General features: G+C 43.5%; 1 protein-coding gene across 1 annotated transcript; it reads left to right on the top strand.

Annotated features, from left to right (window-relative positions):
* The first annotated feature begins 4,094 nt into the window (after positions 1-4,094).
* Positions 4,095-24,867, top strand: LOC125344546 (E3 ubiquitin-protein ligase HECW1-like). Its single transcript, XM_048337041.1, has 7 exons — positions 4,095-4,108; positions 12,091-12,189; positions 13,026-13,155; positions 14,217-14,363; positions 17,531-17,645; positions 20,416-20,614; positions 24,740-24,867. The coding sequence occupies exons 1-7, from the start codon at positions 4,095-4,097 to the stop codon at positions 24,849-24,851; spliced, it is 816 nt and encodes a 271-aa protein (XP_048192998.1). The 3' UTR covers positions 24,852-24,867.
* Positions 24,868-25,795: the final 928 nt, after the last annotated feature.

Below are 25,795 nucleotides of genomic sequence, written 5' to 3'. Positions count from 1 at the left end.
GGATGTTGAGCATTTCCTCATGTGTTTCTTTGCCATTTTTATATCTTCTCTTGTGAAGTCTCTCTTTAGCTCTTTTGCCCATTTCCTAATAGGTTTATTGGGCTTTGGGGGGGCTTAGTTTTTTGAGTTCTCTGTAGATGACAGATATCAGGCCTTTGTCTGTTGCTGTGCTGGTAAATATCCTTTCCCATATGGTTGGCTGTCTTTCTATTATGCTGGCTATGACCTTAGCTGTGCAGAAACTTTTTAATTTGTAGTAGTCCCATTTGTCGAGTCTTTCCCCTATTTGTTGTGCCCCTGGGACTCTATTCAGGAAGTTCCTTCCTGTGCCTATAAGTTCTAGCGTCTTTCCTATTCTGTCCTTCAGTAGTTTCAAGGATTCAGGTCTGATATTGAGGTCCTTGATCCATTTTGAATTGATCTTGGTGCATGGTGATAGGATTGGGTCTACTTTGAGTTTTCTGCATATGGCTGCCCAGTTCTCCCAGCACCAGTAGTTGAAGAGGCTATGTTTATTCCATTGTATGTCTTTAGCTCCTTTGTCGTATATCAGTTGGCTGTAGGAGTGCGGTTTTATTTCTGGGTCTTCAATTCTAATCCATTGGTCTTCCGATCTGTTTTTATACCAATACCATGCTGTTTTTGTTATGATGGCCTTGTAGTAGAGCTTGAAGTCTGGTATTGTGATACCTCCTGCACTGCTTTTTTTGCTAGGCAACTTTCTTACCCTCTCTGAACCTCAGCCTCTCCATACAGAGGAGATCAGAGGGTTTGTTATGATTTTAATAAGTGTTCCCCAAACACCTATATTAGAACTTAATCGCCAGTGTCATAGCATTAAGAGATAAGGCAGAGCTCTCCCAGCTAGGACTAGACTCCTTATTGAGGGTTTAAAGAGTCAGTTTACTCCCTTGCAACATATAAGAATGTGGCAGGTCAGCCAGGAACCAGTGACTCACACCTGTAATCCAAGCTACTCAAGAAGCTGAGATCTGAGGATCTTGGTTCAAAGCCAGTCTAGGCAGGAAAGTCTGTAAGACACTTATCTCCAATCAACCACAAAAGGCCAGAAGGCGAGCTGTGGCTCAAGCGGTAGAGTGCTATCCTTGAGCACAAAAGCCCCAGCTAAAATACAGTGCCTAGGTACAGAGTTCAAGCCTCAGAACTGCAGGGCTGGGGGTGGGGGGAAGGGAGGAAAGAAGGCAGTGTAGCAAGTCCTCTCTCACTAGATGTGATCTTAGACTTTTCAGCTTCTAGAAATGTGATAAATGTCTATTGTTTATGAATTGTGTAGTCTATAATTCTTCGGTATAGCAGCATAGTTTGTGTATCTGTTTACCAGAATTGCCGTAACAAAGTAGTACAGAGTGGAGACTCTGTGTGTGTATACATACATACATATATATGTGCATATGTATACATATATGTGTGGATATATATATATACATATATATATATGGAAAGAGGGAAAGTAGAGATCCCTATATCTATGTAAATTTTAAATTCTGAAACCTGAAAAGTAAGAAAGCAGGATGTTCTTGGGGATAACTTCTTGTGAAACCTCTCTCCAAGTCTTGTGGCTGACTGTGTTCTTCCAGTGGCCTCACGTGTGTGTCGTCTTTTTCTCTTCTCATAAGGACACTAGTCATACTGGATTAACACCCTCCCACATATGATCTCATGAACCTAATTACATTCTCAGGCACTAGGAGTGAATTGAGAGGAGGACACAGTTCACACCATGACCACACCTATTCTGCCGGGTGGCTGGAAAGACAGGAAAATAAAATGGCTCTTAGTAGGCATCTTAAAAATGACAGACAGGTGCTATCATTCTCCCATGAGAATATTTGTACATTGTGTAGGGACATCTAAAAGTATTAAAGAAAGCTAGATTGCTTTCTGCAAACCAAAGATTTCCCAACCTTCACAGTATTGACAATGAGAGCTGAGAAACTCGGTATTGTAGGGACCATCCTGTGCATTGTAAGATAAATAGGAACATCCCTGATCTCAGCCAATGAGGCATAAAAGCACCCCCACCAAATGACACCAAAGATGGTTCCAGACATTGCCAGTGTCTCCTCAGAGGCCATACCACTGTTGAGAGCCACCGTCTGTGTGCCCTCATATGGAAACATGGTGAAGGGGGAAAGGAAAATGAAAATCTAACACCAAGAATATTTTGCAGGACAAAGAATATTTTTCCAGACCCTTAGTTAAAAAATATATATACCCTTGGAATAAATACTTATATAAATAATTGCTGTAGCTTGAATGCATATGTGCCCTTAAAATTCCTAAGTTGGAGCCTAACCGCCAACACAGTAATATTGAGAAGTGGGCACTTTTGGAAAATAGCTGCATCAGTAGCATTCCACCCTCATGAACAGGCTTGGTGCCCTTTTAGAGGCTGAAAGAGTGCCTGGCTGCTCCACTCTTCCCTTGTTCTGTGTGTCAACTTGGAAGCAGGGAGCAAGGCCTCACCAGACTCGGAATCTGCTGCCGCCTTGAACTTGGACTCCTTTTCCTCCCATAATTCACAAATGACATTCTGTTATTTGTAAATTACCAGGTTCTCAATATTATAGCAGCAGGAATAGACAAAGGAAGTCATGTCTTAGACATCTCTGGTTATGGATACATGTTGTTGAGCAGCTGAGTAGTTGTTCAGACCTTTATGTTCTGATTCCTTCCTGCTTTGCTTCACTCTTTGGTGTTCCTGGATATGAACACAGAGCCACGGACTTGCGAGGCATCCACTCTACCACTTAACCTAGGCATTTTTATTTTAGACATTTTTCAAATAGGGTCTCATCTCTTACCTTGTCTAGCCCAGTCTTCAATCCTCTTATTTATGCTTCCGTGTAGCAGAAACAACAGGCACACATGACATGCCCGTTCACTCATTGGGATGAGGTCTTCTGAACTTGTTTTTTTCTTTTTGCCCACGCTGTCCTTGAACCATGATCTTTCCATCCTCCACCTCCCATCTAGGCACTGTCTATCACACCCAGCCCAAATCCTTTCTGGACCATCCAATAGAGAATCTCCCACTTGCTTTAATTATTTATTTTCCGTGACAAAGACTATATACAGAATAAAAAACAGCATACTTGAGAACAAATAAAAGTGCATTTAATGGGGGTGGATTAGGGTCCCATAGATTCAACGTTTCTTGAAAACTTGGTATAAGGTTTTGCAAATAGAAAGCCATATTAAACATTTAAAATTGCAAAGGGATGGTGGTTATGTCATTTGCTTGTAAAGAACTATGATTATTACTAATTAGAATTAAGCTGGTTTTTTTTGTTTTTTTTTTTTTGTTTTTTTGCGCCAGTCCTGGGCCTTGGACTCAGGGCCTGAGCACTGTCCCTGGCTTCTTCCCGCTCAAGGCTAGCACTCTGCCACTTGAGCCACAGCGCCGCTTCTGGCCGTTTTCCGTATATGTGGTGCTGGGGAATCGAACCTAGGGCCTCGTGTATCTGAGGCAGGCACTCTTGCCACTACGCCATATCCCCAGCCCCTAAGCTGTTTTTTAATTGAGGGATTAGGTGTTGTTTCAATCTGGACATCATTTAGAGAAGGCAAGGGGTTTTTCAGAAATGATAAATTAAAAAAATAAGAATAGTGAACTGCAGTTGGCTCAGTTCAAAGGTCTAAACTTATCAGACAGGCAGGTTGTGCAAAGATTGAGCAGCAAATTGGCTTGCAATTTCACTTGCCCTAGCCTTCCAGTTGTATTTTAGGTTCCCCTCACCAGTGCTACTCCATTTTGATTTTTTCCCCTCCACTTCTTCAGGACTCAGGGCAAAGCTTAGTAGACAAAGGCCACACTTCTCAGAGAACTGGGATGCTGGGATGATTTGCACAGAAGTGTTGTGCTTATTTATTGATGAAAGAGGTACAGGAAGGCGAAGAACCAGAGGGGGGAAGAGGCTGGTGACACATGAAGACAAAAACAAGACTCCTCTGTGCTTGGTGAGCTAGAAAGGCCAGATAGGAGAGGTGAGAGCAGGCTGCGTACGTGCATCCACACCCCCTCCTTGAAGAGGAAATGAAGTTTCTCTACTTCATCCTCTCTTCCAGTAGCCATGCAGAAAATTGGGTAAGTGTTGTCAAGGGCAAAAATGTCACATCTCACTGCCAAGCTGCGTCTTCCATTCTGAAAACAGACTGGGGGATGCATGCTGAAGTTGTTTCAAATACAGATTCTCATACTTGACCACAAATGACCTGCTCTAAAGCCTGTATCTTAACAAACAATCCAGGGACTCAGATGCCAAGGGAAGACCACCCCATTTGAGAAATATTGCTTTAGACACTGCCATCATTGGGAGCCCATCAAATAAGAGGAGAAAAAGCTAGCTCTTTGTTCAGTTTTCTTGTCTAGAGTTGAAATCAATCTCAGGCAGAAGCAACATGGTTGTTTGGGGTTTTTTAAATTAGATTTTCCCAATACATGAGAGTTTAAAAAACACAAAGTTCACTAGTGTTGGTGGCTCACATCTATAATCCTAGCTACTCAGGAGGCTGAGATCTGAGGATCATTGTTCCAAGCCAGCCTGGGCAAGGAAATCTGTGAGACTTGTCTCTCCAATTAATACCAAAGAGCTGCAAGTGGAGCTTTGGCTCAAGTGGTAGAGTGCTGTCCTTGAGTTTTTTTGCTCACGGATAGTGCCCAGGTCCTGAGTTCAAGTCCCAGGACTGGCACAAAATGAAAGAGAGAGGGGGGAGAGAGAGAAGGAGGGAGGGAGGGAGGGAGGGAGGGAGGGAGGGAGGGAGGGAGGGAGGGAAAAGAAAGCACAAAGTTCCAAAAATGATGGCAATAACTTTGGGTAAAGCATGAAAACAGACTAGGTGGGAGTATCCTGAAGGTTTTACATACTTAAAAAATGATGTTGAGGAAGGATAATTATTTTTAATTAATCAATGTTTTAAGGATAAGGAGAGAATATCTTTGAGATTATTTTTGAAATGTACTAGAACTTAGCAATTATCAAGAGCTTTTAATCTTCAAAGCACCTATTAACATGAAATTACTCTTCTTTTTAATTCCCCTGTGAGGTAGGTAAGCAAATATTAGCATTATTATCCCTTATTTGTAGATGAGAAGAGAGGATTGGAAAGGCTGTAGCATGCCCATGCAGACTTCAGATTGAAAAGACTTCTTTGGTGTTTTTGTCTTTGTTTTTTAGTTTTTAATGTGTACAAGGCGTTCATCCCAGGCAACAGTTGTCTGTTTAGCTCTTCTGTGTGCTTGTTGCATTGAAAAATAAGTTATAGGGAATTGTGTGTAGGCAACCGTTGCTGGAGAATGGAAGGAGTTTGTGACTTGCATAAGGATGGGAGAAGTCATTGCTAAGCCTCCCAAATTGTTAGGCTTTAAAATGAAGAAAGGCTTGAAAAGAATTCACAATAATTAACTTGAGTTATTTTCATTTCCTTATGTCAGCATCCTAACATATCAACTAAGCATTAAAATGGTGATTTGATTAGCCAGCCTAAACTTATTTGTTTGGTGGGTTTTTTTTAGCATCACATTATTGAAATTAATGCTGTCGATATCAAAGTTTTTCTTTGAGGACAAAGAAAATGATAGTTCTCTACAAGCAACATTAGATCTGAGTATGGATAAGAATATGTGGTCAGTAGTCTTAGTCTTGACAGAGTTCCAGTTACTGCTTAAGTCATGAAAGATGTACTTTCCGTGAATTCCTTTCATTTTCTGATTGCTTAGATGTCAAATCAAATCAACAGAGCCAGAGTCTTTTCTTCAAGAGACTTTTTAGTCTATTGAGAGAAGGTTCAAAAGTAAACTATGAGAGCCAGGCACTGGTGGCTCATACCTACAATCCAGTTACTTAGAGGAGACTGAGATGTGGAGGATTGAGGCTCCATGCCAGCTAGGGCAGAAAATTCTCTGAGACTCAACTCCAAAATAAGTAGCAAAACACAAGGCTAGAGGCATGGCTCAAGTGGTGGACCACCCAACTTTAGCAAAAGAGCTGGGTGAGATTATGACACTCTGAGTTCAAATCCTAATGTAGATACATACCAAAAAATATGGATTTGATGTTGGGTCTCAATTTGGGGACTAATTGGCTGAGCTTAAATAAACAAAGTGAACTGAATTTGGCATTGGCAGAGGAGAACCCAGAACAGACAATTAACCCTAATAAAGCTGAGGAGAGAGGCAAGGTATCCAGATAATCTCAGGACATATGGACAAGGAGAGACTGATGATAACATATAAAGCCAACTATCCGGAAAATCATCACAAAAAATAAATAGGAATGCTCTGGACCTCTAAGAAGATATGTGATAGAATCTAGGTGGTAGACTCCCTACCTAAGCTGAGAACAGATCTGACATGTGTCTCGGGCTCTTGAGAGGACAGACAAAGAAGGGCTTCCTGCTTTCACGTGCTGCTTAGCAGATAGAGACTCCAAGACTGGCTTTGCACACAACCAGATTTCTTTTCTTCCCACCTCCCTGCTCTCTCAGATTTGAGCCCAGAAATTTGCTGTTGCTAGGGAGGAACTCTTATATTTTGTGGGGTGGGGGTGGGGGTGAGGGGTGTCATAGGGTTTGAACTCAGCCTGGGCATTGTCCTTGAGCTCTTCTTCTCAAAGCTATTGTTCTGCCACTTTGAGCCACAGCTCCACTTCTGATTTTCTGGTGGTTAATAGGAGATTGGAGACTCATGGAGTTTTCCTGCCCAGCTGGCTTTGAACCATGATCCTCAGAACTCAGCTTCCTGAGTAGCTGGGATTCTATTTTTGAGCCATGCCTTCAGCCCTTTTTGGTCTAGTTTTTTAGGTTTTGGGGTTTTTTTTGTTTTGTTTTTTGTTTTTAGATTTTAGATAAGGTCTCACTTTTTTTCTCTGATCTTTATGAGCCAAAGTCCTCTGGAGTAGCAGGGCTGGAATCTGGCCTTTGTTCTCTCTCCTCTCTCTCTCTCTCTCTCTCTCTCTCACACACACACACACACACACACACACACACACACACACACAACTGGAGTTTGAACTCAGGGCTTCATACTTGTTAGGCAAGTTCTTGACTGCTTGAGCCACACCTCCAGCCCTAGAGACAATTTCTTTATATTCTTATCTCAAAGCACATCATTAATTCTGTTATCTAAAGGAAATTCCAATCAGTAGACCAATTTTCAAAACAATAGAGCTGCAGAGCTTATAATCGTTCAATATCTTGTTGTTTCATTGCTTTGTTTCACTTATATAAGCGTATTTCCTGCTAGAACCAATTACTTAAATAGCTTCAATCTGTCTTCTGTCCTGATTGTATCAGTCCATAGATTTTTGATAGTATGGGAACTGGATGTTGTCAGAGCCCTTATTATTATGCTAGTCATGTGAGAATTACAAAATGCAACTCCAGCTTACACATAGGTAGTGTTTAAATAATTCCAATATTTTCCTGACACGTCACATTACTAGATTATATGTTCCATGGGAACTTGGGGGCCTTCCCCGTTTTCTCTAATTATCCCAGCACCTAGCACAGTACCTCTAATAGGTTTTGAGGTAGAATCTCACAAATGTAACACATACTGGCCTTACACTCACAATCTTCCCACTTCAGCCTCCTGGATACCAGGATGGCAGCTAGGTGCCCCCATGCCCAAAACACTGTTCACGTGTTTTTTTTTTTTTTTTCAAAGATTACTATTGCTGAGGTTGGAAATTTGTCTCCGTTGGTAGATCACTAGCCAGTGAACAAAAGCGGCAGGTACTAAGTTCAAGTTCCAGACTTAGACCTTTTAAAAAAAATCAATATTCCCATTTTGCCATGGCTAAATTGCTTAGAAGTTTAGTATCAAATCGATAGTAAGTTGTTTGCATGCTACATGTATAAATCTGCATGAAACTTTCAGAACTTTCTTTAAAAAAATAATGCTGCACCCTTGGCCTGTGGTATTGAGGAAAATCTTCCCGCTCTCTGGCTGACTTTGTAGGCAGATTGGGTGTGGGGGCAGAATTGGCAACATCAGGGGTGAACATTAATTTCAGTTGCTAATTAGCAATCAGAAAATAATATCCTGTCATTATCTTGAGTTGGCTTAGTCTTTCATGGCAGATGAAGGCAACTTGGAGTTTTCTCAGCTAGTTTGGAAGATGGCATCCCACAGAGAAGTGATGGAAATCCAGAATCAATTAGGCCTTACCTCTGCAGTATTTAAACAATTTTTTTCAGTGCCTAGAGGAAGGGTTTCTTTAAACACCCTCAGAAAATATTATCTGAATAAAGGTGGATGCAGAGAATAGGTGGAAGCTATTGTACCCCATAGCTTTGGTCTATGTTCTTTCTTGCCATCTGTTCCATCAGTGCGGCTCCTGACCTCATTATCACCCCAAACTGTGCCACAACAGAAATGGAAGTCTCTAAAGTCCCACCAGCCATCAATCAGTAGCATATTCTCACCTCCTCCCCAGTGCAGCTGCTCCCTGAGTTCCCGTACCCTTCCGGAGGCCTCTCATACTGCCCTGTGCATACAGTTCTGTCCCCTTCGCCCTTGCGGGCCTGCTGATGCACACAAGGCGCTGCTGTGGATCAATATGGACATGTGCTGCCCTGTGGGCAATGCCAGAGCCCTGTCCTACACCTGCAGCACGAGGGGTGACATACACGCGCTTTCCAACCTCAGCAGATTCTCTAGAAAACCCTCAGGTCCTTTTACTGGCACCTCTTCCTCTTGGCTGTTAGAGAAGCCTCTACCAGCCACTGTTACCCCTACTTTCCGGGGAATGCTTCAGGCCTTGCTGGAATAGCAATCCTGAGCCGGACACCTCAATTTTCTACGCCCAGTACAATGTCCTCAGCCATGACTTGCAGGAGGCTCCTGCACTGTTCATGGTGCACCCTCCCACTCAGTTCTGAGTCCCCCGCCAACCTCCGTTCATCTTCTCTTCCACCCTCACCTGTTATACCCTTCCTTCACTTCTGGCTCCTGTTCCTCATTTTCTTCCTCACCTAACAAGATCTGAGTTGATTTGAAATTGACCAACACAGAAAGCTAATCTCTCTTTCACCCTGTTCTGCCACCACTATGAAAATCCTACTGAAATGCTACCCACTTCAATTCTGAGAAGCCACCATCCTTGGTTTTCCTGGTCCCTCTCAGATTAGACGTAAATAACCACTCAATAGTAATGCACATTCACTATAAAAACTCAGTACACCCCTGGGTGCTGGTGACTCATGTCTGTAATGCTAGCTACTCAGGAGGCTGAAATCTTGGGATCATGGTTCAAAACCAACTGGAGCAGGAAAGTCCATGAGATTCTTATCTACAATTAACCACACCAAAGCTGAATATAGAGCTGTGGCTCAAGTGGTAGAACACCTGCCTTTAGCATAAAAGCTCAGAGACACTGCCCATGCCCTGAGTTTAAGCCCTGGGACTGGCACAAAAATAAATTCGTTAATTAATTAATTATCAGGGCCCAACCAACTCTGTCATGAATCTCCTCTAATGGAGAAGGACAAGATAGGACAGAGGGCTCATTCTCTGGAATTTATTTAAATTAAAATGAACACAGACCATTCAGAAAAGCAGATCTGAGGCAGCCTGTGGTAGGCAGTCATGACATGAGACAAGGGGTTCTGGGGTACAGAGGCTGAGAGGACAGGAGCCACACTCCAGCAAGGCCTCTGGGATGGCAGCTCAAGCCAGGTATTGGTGGCTCACTCCTGTAATCCTAGCTACTCAGGAAGCAGAGACCTGGGGGATCATGATTTGAAGCTATCCCTGGCAGAAAAATCTGCAAGACTCCATCTCTAATTAACAAGCAAAATGCAAAATGTCAGACTGAAGAAATAGATCAAGTGGTAGAATGCCAGCCATGAGCAAACACTCTGAGCATACACATGAGATCCTAAGTTCAAGGTGCCACACCTGTGTGTACTCACACACACCACACACACTCATATTAGTACTTCAAAAGCTAAGTGTAGTGTTGCATGCTTCTAATACCAGCTTTGTAAGGCTGAGGAAGGAGCATCATGAATTCAAGGAAAACCTGGGCTATAGGGCAAAATGGAAAGAAGCTTGCCTCAAAAGAAAAGAAGAATGGCAGATGAAAAGGAGAGAAAGCCAGGCCCTCATGGCTCAGGCCTGTAATCCTAGCTACTCAGGAAGCTGAGGTCTGAGGATCACAGTTCAAAGCCAGTCTGGGCAGGAAAATGCATGAGAGAGATTCTTACCTCCAATTAACCACCAAAAAGCCAGAAGTGACACTGTGATTCAAAGTGATAAGAGTGCTAGCCTTGAGTGAAAAAGCTCAGGGACAATGCCCAGGCCCTGAGTTCAAGCCTCACAACCTCTCAAAAAAAGGGGGGGAGTGGGGAGAAACAGCATGCCCCAGGAACAAAGGTAGCATATAAAACAGACAAGATTCCTAAGACCCCAGAGAGGAAGGAGTAGGGTAAGCCACCAGCACCCACTCCCTATTTTTTCAAAAAAAGTTTTATTATTCTATTTTCACAGGAACACATATAAAATACTCTGATGTTACTCATCGTCCTCATCACCCTCTGGCTGGTTGTCCTACCAAAAACAGCCCTCCTTTTACATTCATATAATTTTTAAATAATTGGGTGAGTGGACCAGAGATAGAGCCCAGAACTTGGCCCCTGACAGACAAGCCCTGTACTGAATGTGAGCCATGCATGCCCCTATGCCCTCACAGCAGAGAATCTTTTCAGTCTAAAAAGAACCTCATGAAAGGCAGTGGAGTTGAGCTCATTTCCAATGAACTGAGCAAAGTTGCAACTAGGTCCATGAGTAGCTGAAAACCTAATTAGATAGGGAGCAAAGAGAACTCCCCCCGCCACACACACACAATTTCTGGGGTAGGTATGAAGATGGGTGAGGCCCGCATGATGGGATGGCCACAGGGAACTAGGCAGGCCTGGAAGACTGGAAGCTGGCCTAGGAGCAAGGCAAGGATCTGATCAGGCTCCAGGTAGTTCACCAGCAAAAATTCTAGGCAGCCAATTGCTCCAAGAATTGAAATCACTAAGAGTGTGACATCTGGAGGTATGACCGATTCTTCCCCGCAAAGACTTGGTTCATTGGGTGTGAACCTCGCTCAGCTTCTCTCTTATCATGTGATGCAACACTTCCTGTCTGTAACTGTGTGGGACTCATTCTCTTTCAAGTGTTCCACCCCTCAGCACAGACTTCAGGTGATGTTATAGAATGTCTGGATAGGTACGAAATCACCTTCCAGAAAGCCTTTGTTTCCTTTAGGTCTAGATCCCTTTAGGTTCAGTGTTTATCTCAGATTCCTCCACTCCTCTTCTTTCTCCAGAACTTTGCTCTGCTTAAATCTTCTGATCATCATGTCTGAGAAGAGAATTTGGGGGAAAAAAATGACTGCAACCTGAAATAAATTATGAAATAAAGTACATATCAAGCACACAGCATTGTTTATAGTAAAGAATAAGTAGAGAGGATAGGTGCTCCCTTATAGCACTAATGGGTAAATTAAAGCATTAGAATGACATTAGGTGATATGACAAATGTATTAACTGACATATGGTAGATTCCAGGGAGAATTCAAATAGTGTAATTCCTTAGAAAGGCCAAGTCAAAATTCAACAAAATAAGCACCAAGAAGTGGGTACTTGAAAGGGGTAGGGTGGGGTCAGGGAGAAAGGAGAAGCAGGGAAGAATGCAGTCTAGAATTCAATGTATAACCTACAAAAGTAAGGCAAGTGAGGGAAGGCGTGGGTAGGGGAGCGATGAGTGAGAATGTTGAAAGGGGTGACATTGATCAAGATGCATGGTTTTCATAAATTGCTTTGTTTAATGGCAATTCCTTTGTACAACTACTTAAAAGATAATAAATAAATAAATAAGATTAAAAGATGACTACTACACAGAGACACATCAGATTGGGCTGGGGGAAATAGCCCTGTGGCAGAACACTTGCCTAATATAAGAAACTCTGAGTTTGGTCTCCATCGTGACAAATATAAACTCCAAGAAACATATCAGTTTAAAATATTTGACAACGTTCTTACTGACAGCCAATTTTCTCTGCCTTGTCTGTGCTCCAGGTTCAGGTTCAGTGGTCGTATCCTTGGCCTGGCTTTGATCCATCAGTACCTTCTGGATGCTTTCTTCACAAGGCCCTTCTATAAGGCACTCCTGAGGCTGTAAGTGTTCTGGAAAGCATGGGTTCACCCAGCTCTGCCCGCATTGTGACACCACTGTCTTTCCTGATGCCCTTCGTCCCTGTTTTGTGGCAACCATTCTTTTTAGGCACCTGGTAGTTTCCTGTTCTAAGTGCTTACATGGTACCCATCTTTTGGTGTCATAAAAGGGCACTTGAAGTCAGGTGCCAGTAGCTCACACCTGCAATCTTAGCTACTCAGGATGCTGAGATCTCAGGATTACAGTTCAAAGCTAGCTCGGGCAAGGAGGTCCATGAGACTTTTATCTCCAATTAACCACCAAAAAGCCAGATATAGAAATGTGGCTCAAGTGATAGTGTGCCAGCTGGGATCAAAAAAGCTCAGGGACAGCACCCGGGCCCTGAGTTTAAGCCCCAGGACCGGCACACACACAAGAAAAAGCATTTGTAGATAATGTATAGGGATAAGAGAAGACTGCTGGCAAAACTGTACAGTGTATATGAATCTGCTTATACAAAATTATGATAAGTAAATATGTTGATGATGATTATAATTTTATAAGCATGTTATTAAAGTAGAACTGACTTGTTTATAACTTAGTTGTTTTAAATTGAAAAGCCATGAGTCCATCATTATTTCATGTTAATTAATGTAAATATTTGAACAGTTCCTTTGCAAAGGAAAATTACTGAATGAACCAAATTTATTGAGTGTACTGACTCATCAGCACATTTCAAAGTATGGCATTCAAGTAAGACAGTGATGGTTTAGGTAGCAATGACATCACCACATTTTAGAATGAAGTGTGGCGGCCCTTTGTTCAGCCCTAGTGTTTGCCTTTCCCTGGATTCCCCCAGGCCCTGCGATTTGAGTGACCTGGAATATCTGGATGAGGAGTTTCACCAGAGTTTGCAGTGGATGAAGGACAACAATATCACAGACATCCTGGACCTCACGTTCACCGTTAACGAAGAGGTGTTCGGACAGGTTTGTGTGATGTGAGCTTGGCAAACTGCGTCCTATATTGTAAAAACGCATGGAATGGAATGCATTTTAATCATGAATGTGTCCACTTCAGTGTTATTAAGTGTATTCACATTGCTAGACATCTAGTCTTTAGAACTTTTCATCTTTTAACACTGAAGCTCTATCCATTAGAAAGCCATTCATACCAGGCACCAGTGGCTCACACCTGTAATCCTAGTAACTCAGGAAGCTGAAATCTGAGGATTGTGATTCAAAGCCAGCCTGAGCAGGAAAGCCTGTGGACTCTTATCTCCAATTAACCACTAGAAAACCAGAAGTGGCGCTGAGGCTCAAGGTGATAGAGCACTGGCCTTAAGCTGAAGAGCTCAGGGACAGCTCCCAGGCCCAGAGTTCAAGCCTCATGACTGACCAAAAAAAAAAAGCCATTCACTTCTCTTAGCCTCTGCTTTGGCCATCTAAGTGGGAGAAGGGGAGAAGGCATGTCTAGATTATGTGTAGACATTTCTATTTCAGTAGATGTGACTGCAGTACCATGTACACATTGCACATTCTGTTCAGATAAGGGACAACCTGGAACATTTCCTATTTTAAAATATTTATATTTTTCTTGTCTTTAAGTAGTCATACAAAGGAGTTACCATTCAGTAGGTCACTGTATGAGCACAGTGCAGCTTGATCAATATCACCTCTCTCATCATTCTCCCCCACCCCTCAATTTCTCTAGTTTTCTAAGATATGCATTGAACAGGAAGTTTGCCTTCTCCCCCACTCTAACTCTCTTTGTCTTCTATTCCTATTACACCTTTTGAGTTAAAGAAATGTGTTTCCTTCTTCTAGAACAAATACTGTAGCTATTCCAAGGTACTTGAGAATCTACTTCAAGTAACCAAAGTTTTCCTAGTGACTTCCACAAAAGGACAAAGGACTAAGGACACGACAGGAGATCATGTCAAATTACATAACGAGGAATTCTCCTGTAGTCATCCTCCTAGACTCGCAATGGCTCCTTGGGAGACAAGCAGAAATTGACAGGCATCATGATCTTTCTGTTCTCCCTCAAGGTAACAGAGAGGGAGCTAAAGTCGGGAGGCGCCAACACCCAGGTGACGGAGAAGAACAAGAAGGAGTACATCGAGAGGATGGTGAAGTGGCGTGTGGAGCGAGGCGTGGTGCAGCAGGCTGAGGCCCTGGTGCGGGGCTTCTATGAGGTGAGGCCCAGCCAGCCTAAAGGAGGCAGACCTCTTCCCACTGCCTCCCCAGAGCTTTGTCCTGGGGTCTCTGCTCCTCAAGGCTCTTGAAGACCAGCAAGCCAGTCTGGGAGATTAGAAAGAAGCAAGGCAGGCCAAGAGCTCAGCTCTCCTTTCCAGAATATAAGAAGGCCTACCTGGGGTGGGAAACCTAGCTTTTATCAAAAGTGGAAACTACTCTCAAAAGCCTGACATTAGTATGGCCCTGCTGTGCCAGACACAGAAACACACAGCCTCCCTTTTCTACACATGTGCAACTAAGGTTTCCTCTGGCTAATTGAAACAAACAGACAAAACATGAAAGGAAGGCATTGGGAGATGATTTCCACTCTCAGCACATTTTAATTTTGTGACAGCCACATAATCCTGGCTGAACCAGAAATCAAAGAGACAACAACAACTGATAGGCTTCCTGTGCATAAGATGTCACCCTTAGCCAAACACAGGTGGCTCACACCTGTCATCCTAGCTACTCAGGAAGCTGAGATCTGAGGATCTCGATTCTAAGCCAGCTCAGGCAAGAAATTCCATGAAACTCTTTATTTCCAATCAACTACTCAGAAAAAGCTGGGAGTGTCACAGTATCTCAAGTGGTAGAATGCTAGCCTTAAGCAAAAAGAAGCTCAGAGTAAGTACCTAGGCCCTGAGTTCAAGCCCCAGGACCAACAAAGAAAGAAAAGAGAATGACACACTTACTCTTTGCCAGCTTGGATATAAGAGGGTGACCAGGTACTGGTATCTCATGATAGTAATCCAAGCTACTCAGGAGGCTGAGATCTGAAGATTGTAGTTCTAAGTCAACCTGGGAAGGAAAGACTGTGAGACTTATCTCCCATTAACCACCAGCAAAAAAAAAAAAAAAAAGTAGGGCTCAAGTGGCTCAAGTGGTAGAGCACTAGCCTTGAGCAAAGAAGCTCAGGTACAGTACCCAGGCCCTGAGTTCTAGAGCCAGAAAAAAGAGAGAGAGAGAGAGAGAGAGAAACAGGAAAGGAAGAGGGAAGGAAGGAAAGAAAGGAGGGAGGGAGGGAGAGAGGGAAGGAGGGAGGGAGGGAGGAAGAAAAGAGCTGTGAATTCTTTTCTTACAGCTTGGAAGGTATTCTCTTGCCTTGTCAGGATGGGTAGGAACATGGGTTAGTGTCCACCCACCACTGGTTTGATCAAGGAAGGCATCATGGCAGACACAACTTGAGTCTGGCAGGCTTGCAGAGGATGTAAAGAACAGAGCTCCAGGGCTGGAGATATGGCCTAGTGGCAAGAGTGCCTACCTCATATACATGAGGCCCTGGGTTCGGTTACCCAGCACCACATATACAGAAAATGGCCAGAAGTGGCGCTGTGGCTCAAGTGGCAGAGTGCTAGCCTTGAGCAGAAAGAAGCCAGGGACAGTGCTCAGGCCCTGAGTCCAAGCCACAGGACTGGCCAAAAAAAAAAAAAAAAAAGAACAAAAAAGAACAAAGCTCCAATAAACACTTCCTGTAGATCTTTAAAAAGGGAGGAATGCTAAGCACTAGTGCCTCACACCTATAATTCTAGCTACTCAGGAGGCTGAGATCTGAGGATCTTGTTTTGAAGCAGGCCCAGGCAGAAAATTCCCCGTGAGACTCTTATCCTCCAATTAACACTCAAAAACTAGAAGTGGGGCAGATGGAAAAACACTTGCAACAGCGGCAGGCAGAGCAGCAGGGCTATCCATAGGGTACCCAGTTGGCCTACTTGCCTGGAATTCTTGGGTTAAACACCGAAAAGCAAGATAGATGGTTTTTGTAACTGTTTAGTGTGTTAGGGTTTCCTTCCTTTTTTTTCTTTCTTTTTCTCTGTGGGGTGTGTGTGTCTGAGAGAGAGAGAGAGAGAGAGACAGAGACAGAGAGACAGAGACAGAGAGAGACAGAGACAGAGACAGAGAGAGAGAGAGAGATGGAGCTTGAGCTCACTACCTAGATTCTCTTCCTTAAGGATCTACCACTTAACCTACAGCTCTACTTCCAGTGATTAATTGGAGATAAGAGTCTCACACACTTTCCTGCTTAATCCCGCTTCAAAACACAATCCTCAGAACTCAGCCTCCTGAGTAGCTAGGATTACAGGCATGAGCCACAGGTGCCTGGCAGGACTGGAGTCTTGAACTCAGGACCTTTGTACTTGCTAGGCCAGCACTCTACTACCTGAGTCATACCTCCAGCTTAGTGTGTTGAATTTAATAAAAATAAAAATAAACCAGAAGTGGTGCTGTGGCTCAAGTGGTAGAACACTAGCCTTGAGCTCAAAGAGGCTTAGGGACAATGACCAAGCCCTGACTTCAAGCCCCACTACTGACAAAAAAGAGAGCAAGAGAGGAATGAAGCAAGGAGAGAAAGGAAGCCCAGTCATTTTAGTATTCTGTGTCCCATCTTAGGAATGAGTCATAATTTACATACATGTTAAGTAGAGCGAAAGGTATACAATCACTGCAAGCTGACTTGCTAGACTTTTTGCCTTTAATATTCCATGTTCTGTGAAAACTTAAGTGTGAAGAGCGAAGTTGGGTTTGTTTGGAACATCAACAGCAGAGGCATGTCTCAGGTGGAGAAAACCACAGAGTCTTTATGTCCTGTTTTCCAGGATAGGTTACATTCTAAAATATTTAACGCCATGGCTCTCTTCATCCATTCGGTCTGCTGTAAGAAAATACTATACCCTGGGTAGCTCATAAGCAAAGAAATCTATTCCTCTCAGTGTTAGGGGCTGGAAAATCCTATCTCAGCCCACAAGCAGATTCCACGTGTGATGGGGGTGCACTTCTGGGCCACACATGGAAGCTTCTGGTCCTGTGCTCACACTGTGCAAGAGACCAGCATTCCCCCTCAGGTCTCCTTGTTGAGCCCTCTAACATCATTCATTAGGGACTCCATAACCCAGTCACATCCCAAATATTCCCACCCTCTATGACCACCACTTTGAAAGCAACAATTACAAGGAACATAAACATTCAGATCACAGACTACTACTGCTTGGATTTGAACTCAGAAGTGCTTGCATGTTGGAAAGTTGTAAATGATGCTCAGTTTCTCAATGTAACACACGGGAAGGAAAATAGTCAATGTGCCCTTTCTGCATACCTGGGTCATGAGCTGAATCCATCTGTCTTTCAGGTGGTAGATTCAAGACTCGTCTCAGTGTTTGATGCCAGGGAGCTGGAGCTAGTGATAGCGGGGACTGCTGAGATTGACCTGAACGACTGGCGGAACAACACGGAGTACCGGGGAGGTGAGCTGACCCAGGCGGTGGCGGTGAAACTGTCACCAACAGGATTGAAATCTTCGGAAATTGGTGGTGGTGTTGTTGGAGTGAAGTTGACTAACATAAAGCTGACCATTTTAAGGTGGACAATTCAATAGACTTTAGGACATTGGTAATGTTGTTCAACCATACCCTTTAGCTAGTTTTAAAACACGTTTATCGGTGCACGCCTGGGAATGTGGCTTAGTGCTCAGGCCCTGAGTCCCAAGCCTCAGGACTGACCAAACACACACACACACACACACACACACACACACACACACACACACACCATTCCAAAAGGAAATTTTGTACCCTTTAAGCAATTTTTCTTTCCTCTCACCAACCTACAGCAACTCAGTCTGAATTAGGTTTCTTTGGATTTAACTGTTCTACATACATTGTATAAATAGAATCATTCAAATGCTGCCTTTGGGGTCTGTTGCTGGTAATGTGGCTTGAACTCAGGGATCTCACACTCTCACTCAGCTTATTTGGCTTACTTATGGCTAGTGCTTTACTACTTGAGCCATGCTTCTAGTTCTACTTTTTGCTGGTTAATTGGAGATGGAGTCTCATTGACCCTGTCTGGGCTGGCTTTGGGCCATAACCATATAGGTCTCAGCCTTCAAAGTAGCTTAGGATCACAGGCCTAAGCCACCAGCTTCCAACAGGTCTTTGACTTAGCATACAGTTTTGAGAGTCATCTACATGGTAACATATTTTAGTATTTCTTTCTTTTCTTTGACAGTAATAATCTGTCATCTGTATATATGCTTCATGATTTTGTTCTTATTTGCAATGCAGTGTGAGAGATTGAAACTAGAACCCTGTGCTGGCTAGACAAGTACATTACCATTAAGCCACATGCATTCCAAGCCCAATTTATCACACAAAAAAACCTTGGTCTGTTGGGTGTTGGTGGCTGACACCTGTACTCCTAGCTACTCAGGAGGTTGAGATCTGAATATCACAGTTCTAGACAGCCTGGGCAGGAAAGTCCCTAAGACTCTTATCTCCAACTAACCACCAAAAACAATCTGGGAGTGGAGGTATGGCTTAAGTGGTAGAGCTCTATTCTAGCCTTGAGCAAAAAAGCTCAAGCAGAGTCCCCAGGCCCTGAGTTCAAGCTCCAGGTTGGTACCAAAACTACAAATAAGCCTTGGCCTATTACAAAGCATAGCTAGTGCTTATTCTGCTTCCATCTGAACTTTCCTTCATGTTTCCATAATCCTGGCCCAAGTCTGTAAAGACTCAGGGAAAGCCCCATACAGGCAGCTCCTAGGGGCCAGAACATCATCAGGACATTCTTCTTTCTGTAGTCCTGATTTTCTGCCACAGGGGCTAAGTATGGTCTGTCTGAGTCCAATTTCTAGTCCCTCCTTACTGTTCATTCACCTTGTATTTTGCTAATACCCATGCCAAAACAAGTCACTTCCCTATCGACAGATTACTTACAGGAGTTGGGGGTTTTATTTAATGCTTTTTTTTTTTTTTTTTTGGCCCGTTCTGGGGCTTGGACTCAGAGCCTGAGCACTATCCCTGGCTTCTTTTTGCTCAAGGCTAGCACTCTGCCACTTGAGCCACAGCGCCACTTCTGGCCGTTTTCTTTATATGTGGTGCTGGGGAATCGAACCCAGGGCCTCATGTATACGAGGCAAGCTCTCTTGCCACTAGGCCATATCCGCAGCCCCTGTTTAATGCTTTTTAAAAGCATCAAAACTCTTTGTTCATGGGAAATACTGCAGAGAGAGAGAGGGAGAGAGAGAGTTGGGGACACACAGAGAGAGTTAGGGGCACCAACTCAGCATCCTTCTTTCCCCAAGTACACTCAGCCGCAAGAACCCCCAGAGTCTCTCGGCTGGCCTAAGGTGTTGAGTGCTCACCTAAGGCCTCTAATGCTGCCAACCTGCTTCCCCATCCCATCAGATTCTCCTCTGTGCTAGCTGGATTCTTGGTTCCTCCCACTTAGTATTCTTTATTTCCCCTGCACATGTGTCCTCCCCATTCCTTCTACCTACACATGCTGTGCTCCCTCCCACCAAACTTCCTTTAGGAAGTTTGCTCTGTTTCTATCCCAGCCCCCATAACTGTCTCACGTCTTTGATGTTTCTTCCATTTGTAGTGAATCATTTATCTTAACTGATCTTTGAGCTTGGTCTCCCCATCCATGCTCTGAGAGGATCAGTATGTCTGCCACGGGGCCCAGTGTACCTCACCCTAGGCTTGACCTGGAAAACAACTGTGATAGGGCAGAATTTCCATCTGAGGGGAAACTGGCCGGGAGAACCCTGAGCCTTCAGCAGGTTTGCTGTCCATCTTCATCCTCTTTGGTGTTCTAGACTCTCCCAGGAAATGTAAGACACCAGAACAACTAAAGCACGATAAGATGCTATATATTCATGGAGGGTCTGACTTAGCCAAGCCTTTACTGTCCTTGTCTACATTTATATAAGGCAAGAATATCCCAGGGAAGTGTCCCAATTGTTTAAAAAGATAGCAAATGTCTCCTAGGACATGTCTCTGAATATAAACTCCTTTTATAAAATAGCTATTTTCTAAAGCTGTGTTTTTATTTGAAACCTGACCTAATTTAGTTACACAAGTGGTTTTAGAACTACATATCTAAAGCCATGATTAGCAAAATCAGCAGACCTAAGCTAGTTTGGTTAACATACCTATTGTGCTCCATTCTCTCCCTGTGCCTGCTTTGTCCTTTTCCCAAATCCTCTCTTCCTTCTTGTCCCGTTCCCACCAGGTTATCATGATGGGCATCTCGTGATCCGCTGGTTCTGGGCTGCCGTGGAACACTTCAATAATGAGCAGAGACTAAGATTGCTTCAGTTTGTAACAGGAACCTCAAGTGTGCCCTATGAAGGCTTTGCCGCCCTGAGAGGAAGCAATGGGCTTCGGCGCTTCTGCATCGAGAAATGGGGGAAAATCACATCTCTCCCCAGGTACAGAGCTCCTACCAAACTTCAGGAAAGCTCATCCTTTGGTGATCATCCTTTGGGATGGAATCCTTGCTTGTCACTCCAACTTTTTTGTTATTAGAGTTACAAGTGAGATGTACCCGAGACTTGGGTTGACACCATATCCTTAGTGACTTTTTGATGATTGATGGCATCTGGGCTAAAATGTCTCAGTGCATATGCTAATCACATAACACTTCCCAATCCATATGTAGCCTAACTTAATTTCAAAAGGAATGTCTTAACATGGGGAGAAGGACAGCAAGGGCATTAGTCAAAACTGCTGGAAGTGCCAGGCACTACTTGCTCACACTTGTAATCCTAGCTACTCGGGAGGCTGAGATCTGAGAATCATGGCTCAAAGCCTGGGCAGGAGAGTCCGTGAGACTGTTATATCCAATAAACTATCAAGATGCCAGAAGTGGAGCTGTGGCTCAAGTGGTAGAGCACTAGCCTTGAGTAAAAGAACTCAGGGACAGCACCTAGGCTCTTAATTCAAGCCCCAGGACTGGCACTCACAACAAAGAAAATACTGGAAACTCAAAGAAACCCTTCCAGTATCATAATGTATACCTACATCATATCACTAGAAATTCTATTTGATGTGTGCATCATTTTCTTTCTGAATAAATTTTAAAACTGTGTGAGGATGAGGTCATATAACTCCCTGTGTCTCTACATTAGTTTCTGTGTAGTAGAGTATCAAAAAACATTGTGAGATGAATGCAGAAAAGTAGGCATTGGTCTTGAGGAAGTTTTACAGTATCAATTCTCTATGCCATGACTTTTGATCCCAATACATCCAAGGACCTTTATCTGCCACTCTGGGTACGATATTCCTGAAGGGAATAAGGGACATGGACAGACAAGTCTGCATAGGTGCTACCGTAATAAATATTGCCTCAACAAACAGAAGATAGTCTTCACCCTCTTCTTCTTGTATTTCCTGATTTTAAAAGAAGTGTTTGTTTAGTTCAGAGCTGTTCCTATGTAGCCATTTGTTGTTAGTCAGCCTCCCATTTTTGTAACAAATGCCTGAGATAAATCAGCTTGGAAAGAGAAAAGGTGTGTTTGGATTCACAATTTTGCAAGTTTCAGCCTGTTAGTACTTGGTCCCATTGCTTTGGGCCTGGGTGTGACAGAACACACATGGTAAGAAGAGACTCATTCAACTCATGAGCAGATGGGAAAAGAATACTAGTCTCCACACCTCCTTTGATGGCAAGCTCCCAATGACCTAACTTCCTGTCAGGAGGCTCCCCATCCTAAAGTTCTCATCACCTCCCAATAGTGATGGGCTTCCTGGTCCCTGGTTCTCGTGTGGAGACCATGCTTTCAACACACAGGCTTTTCAGGCATTTTTCCAGATTCCAACCACAACCCAACCCAAACACTTTTGCTAAATCCTTATCATGCAGAGATGTACTGGTCTATAGTTCTCATGGAACTTTCTGGTGTCCTAAGGACATCTGATGTTGCTAAGTACTGGTGGGCATTGGGGGTACCCACTTCTCAGAGTCAGCCCTCACTTGAGTCAGCAGCAGAACCTCAGCTCAACTGCCTGAGCCCATTAAGAGCTAAGTTTACTGAACTAAATCTGCCAGGAAAATAAGAAGGCAGAATTTCCAGTCATCTGTTTCAATGTTAGATTTTGAGAATGTTGGCATCAACAGAGTGGAATTTGACATGGTGGCATTGAAAAGATCCTTGAGGAGTTTCAAAACATTAATTATGAGATGACGGTGATTCACTGGGCTAGTAAGCCATGGGAGAAAAGGCCAGGGTCTTAAGTCACCACAAAGATGACCCAGTTCCTAAAATCATTCTCACAATGATGGTTGCATTAATAAGAGACTCTTGGAATGATTCAGAGGGTCATGAAAGGTATCCATCCTCCCAGTAGCCCTCTGAGGTGCACACAGCACATATTATTATCTCCATTTTACAAGTGGGAAAACTGGAGCTCCCAAGGACTAGCTGGGTTTCCCAGGGTAATAAAGCTGCTCAGGTATCTGAAAAGGGGTCTTCCACACCTGGATCCATCGCTCACCCACTGCTCCACACTGAACTGGCCGCTCTTGGTCCAGTGCATAGACAATGAGGTCAGCAAGTACCCTGTGCTGCCCAAGCCACGCCTGGAAGGTGGTGATGCCAAGCAGGAAGGAATGCTGGAGCCAGTCGTGACTTGGTTATATTCATCCATTCTCTAGGAGAGAGTCAAATTTATCTACAGGAGTTAATCAAGGCTATTGATGAATGCAACAGAAGGAACTGGTAAAGAAGCACTGGGCATCAAGAGCAAGTTCTGTCTGCTAATGCCTTTGGTTTATTTCTCCAGATTATCTCCTATGGAGTTAATTTAGTTCTTTCTGACTTGTGAATATGAGATTTTTCTTTCTACACACAAGGGCTGTTAAAATGACCAGTGGAAGGAAATCAAGCTATCTGCTCACATCTCACTCCTATTTCACCTATTTCCAAGGGCACACCTGGGATTTTCCTGGCCCACTTAACTTGATTAACCATGGCCCCATATGTGTTCTAATTTCAGAAAAAAACACTGTGATCATGGTCTCATTTAGTTTACTTTTCTTTGCCCTGTCCACCAAACACTCTAGTGATTATTTTCTGTGGACGTTTGAACTTGAATCTTAGGTAATGGTCATAGATAACTCAGATAATCTATTTTTATACTTCCTCCCAATCAAGTCCTTAAGACCTATGGCCAAATACTCTGTTGTCTTGTGCCTGTCCTACAACAGGAAAGGATGGGGGGCGGGGGAGGGCTGGAAGAATGGGCTGGTGGTGAGAGCTAGGTCTTTGTCCCCTAAGAACAATGAGGAGGCTGTCACCAAGGGGTGGAATGGATGGATAGTGGGGAAACAAAACACCAGCATCTCCCAGATTCTCCTAATGCAGGGAACTCCACTTCCTCTCTGCCTCTTCCCTCCTTCTGTATCCAAGACAGAGCTGGTAGTCTCATTTAAATAAAAAAAAAGAAAAAATTTCCTAAGGGATCTTGGAATCAAAAAGAAGAATTTTACCCAATGACATTCTAAGGAAAAGAGTTTAGTTTTGTTTGTGTATGGGTTGGTTTTGTGATTTTTGTGAAGTCCTTTTCTGTGTATCTTAGAATGTTACAACACAATTTCCTCCTGGACAGGAAAAGTTATAAAATGAACTTCTGTTTGCATCTATCTGCTTTTCTTACTCCTTCTGGTTCACAGACCTACAATAACAAAGGAAGCCATCAGCCAGGGAAATGGGGCTCCAGGGAAGTTGTGTATGCTGAGCCTGTCACTCACTGCTGGAGACCCACAGTGGAGATTCCAGCCTGAGTGTTAGCTGCCTGGCAGGGAAGGCATTCCCTGGTCAAGGGCAAACCCTAGTAAGTGTGGGCTTACAGGACTAAATACATACCAAGTAAGACAGACCTAGGGAGGTGGTATGAAAATGCCCAAAGCATGAGGAAAGGCTGTCTCACAAAGCTCAGGTGTGCTTGGAAAGGCAGTACTTGGGGTCTAGGTGGGGCATGTTCTGTTGTGGCAAAGGATTCAGGTTTGTCTCTAGGGTACACCTGAGATGGATGGAGAAGTAGAACTCAGGATTCCAGAACAGAGAATGCAAGGGAAGGGGCGACATTATCCAAAAGGAAATGTACTCATAACCTGACTTGTGTAACTGAAACTCCCTCTGTGCATCACATTTATAATAACAATAAAAAAATAAAAAAAATTCTAGGTCATTGTTGATACGTGTAGTTGCCAGAGGTCCAGAACTCAGACCTAAACAAGGAGACACAGGAATTTATATTCATTTAATTAATATTTCTACATCCTTCGCTGGCTGTGTCTAAGTTCATATTTGAGTTGTAAATCCAGGCTGATAGCATAGAGGTGATTGCTATTTACTGCATATTGGCTTAAAGATGCCAGCTCTCTATGTCTTCTCGTTTCATTCCCTTAACCTATTCACATCTAGACAGCCATTGTCATTTGCAGTGTATTGTGGTTGTCCTAAATCATGGTCCAACTCACTCGAAATCATAGATATATCCAGAACCACCAATATTCACAAAAGACTCTCACTGATCTTCTCTCCTCCATTCAGGGCCCACACGTGCTTCAATCGATTGGACCTTCCACCTTATCCCTCATACTCCATGTTGTATGAGAAGCTATTAACAGCTGTAGAAGAAACCAGCACGTTTGGACTTGAATAAGGGAATGGAGCCCCATCGGACATTGACCCAGCCAGTGACATCACCGTTTTCCTCTCTCTCCCTGTATCAACTCTCCTTTGATTTTGGTATTCCATGATGTTTTGTTGTGTTTTGTTTTTTTTAATTTTCAAACCAAATCAGGATTGACACAAACTGTGCATGAAGAACTGCTTTCTTCTAAGAGCTAACCTTCAGACTTATCTCCTCTGTTTCCAATGAACTGCTAGCCTGTATGCAATATTTAAACAACAACAACAAAAACTAAGAGCTGTCTCAAGGTCTGTTCATATCTCCACATACCTCCATTACTAACAATGAAATATGAGTACAAGTTACGCTGCACCTGAGCAAATGGAAATCAATGTTTACGTCCATTTCTATCATGTAGGGGAAATTTTAAGCTGTAAGCATTCCAAGCTTTTATATACACACATCCTCTGAGCAGAACCACCATTTTATTTTAATAATTTCTAACAACCAACTCCAGACCTAGGAGCTGATCAACTCTTTGTTTTCCTCCCACTCTACTCCCACCCAACCCCATGCATTCAATCCATTGGAAGGACAGCAGGGGCAAGACTGAAATTTTTCTACACTTGCCTCCTGATTCCTATGCGGCATCAGTCCTATCAGCGTGGACTAGCCTAGACATATGGTGCAAATATGACACTTCCAACAATTAACAGCAGCAAGCTAAGCACGTCCTGCTGATACAAGGCAGTGCATCCCAAAGGTTGTGGGGACCCGGAGCTGGACTTAAGTTCAGACAAGTCTAGGAGGAGAAGCACCCATCGGGAGCGCTGACCACATCAGAAGCACAAACTTGTGCACATGTCCAAGAAGGAAACCTTTCTTGACTCCTGTAGCCCGAAGGATGAGACTTCAACCCCCATTGTGTTGAATGTGGTCAACAGAGGAAAGGAAAGGACATATTGCGTTCATTT

This window comes from Perognathus longimembris, chromosome 2, assembly GCF_023159225.1.
Source record: "Perognathus longimembris pacificus isolate PPM17 chromosome 2, ASM2315922v1, whole genome shotgun sequence".
Taxonomy (NCBI): Eukaryota; Metazoa; Chordata; class Mammalia; order Rodentia; family Heteromyidae; genus Perognathus; species Perognathus longimembris.
The sequence above is the reverse complement of the archived record's forward strand: the minus strand, read 5'-3'. Positions and strand labels throughout refer to the sequence as shown.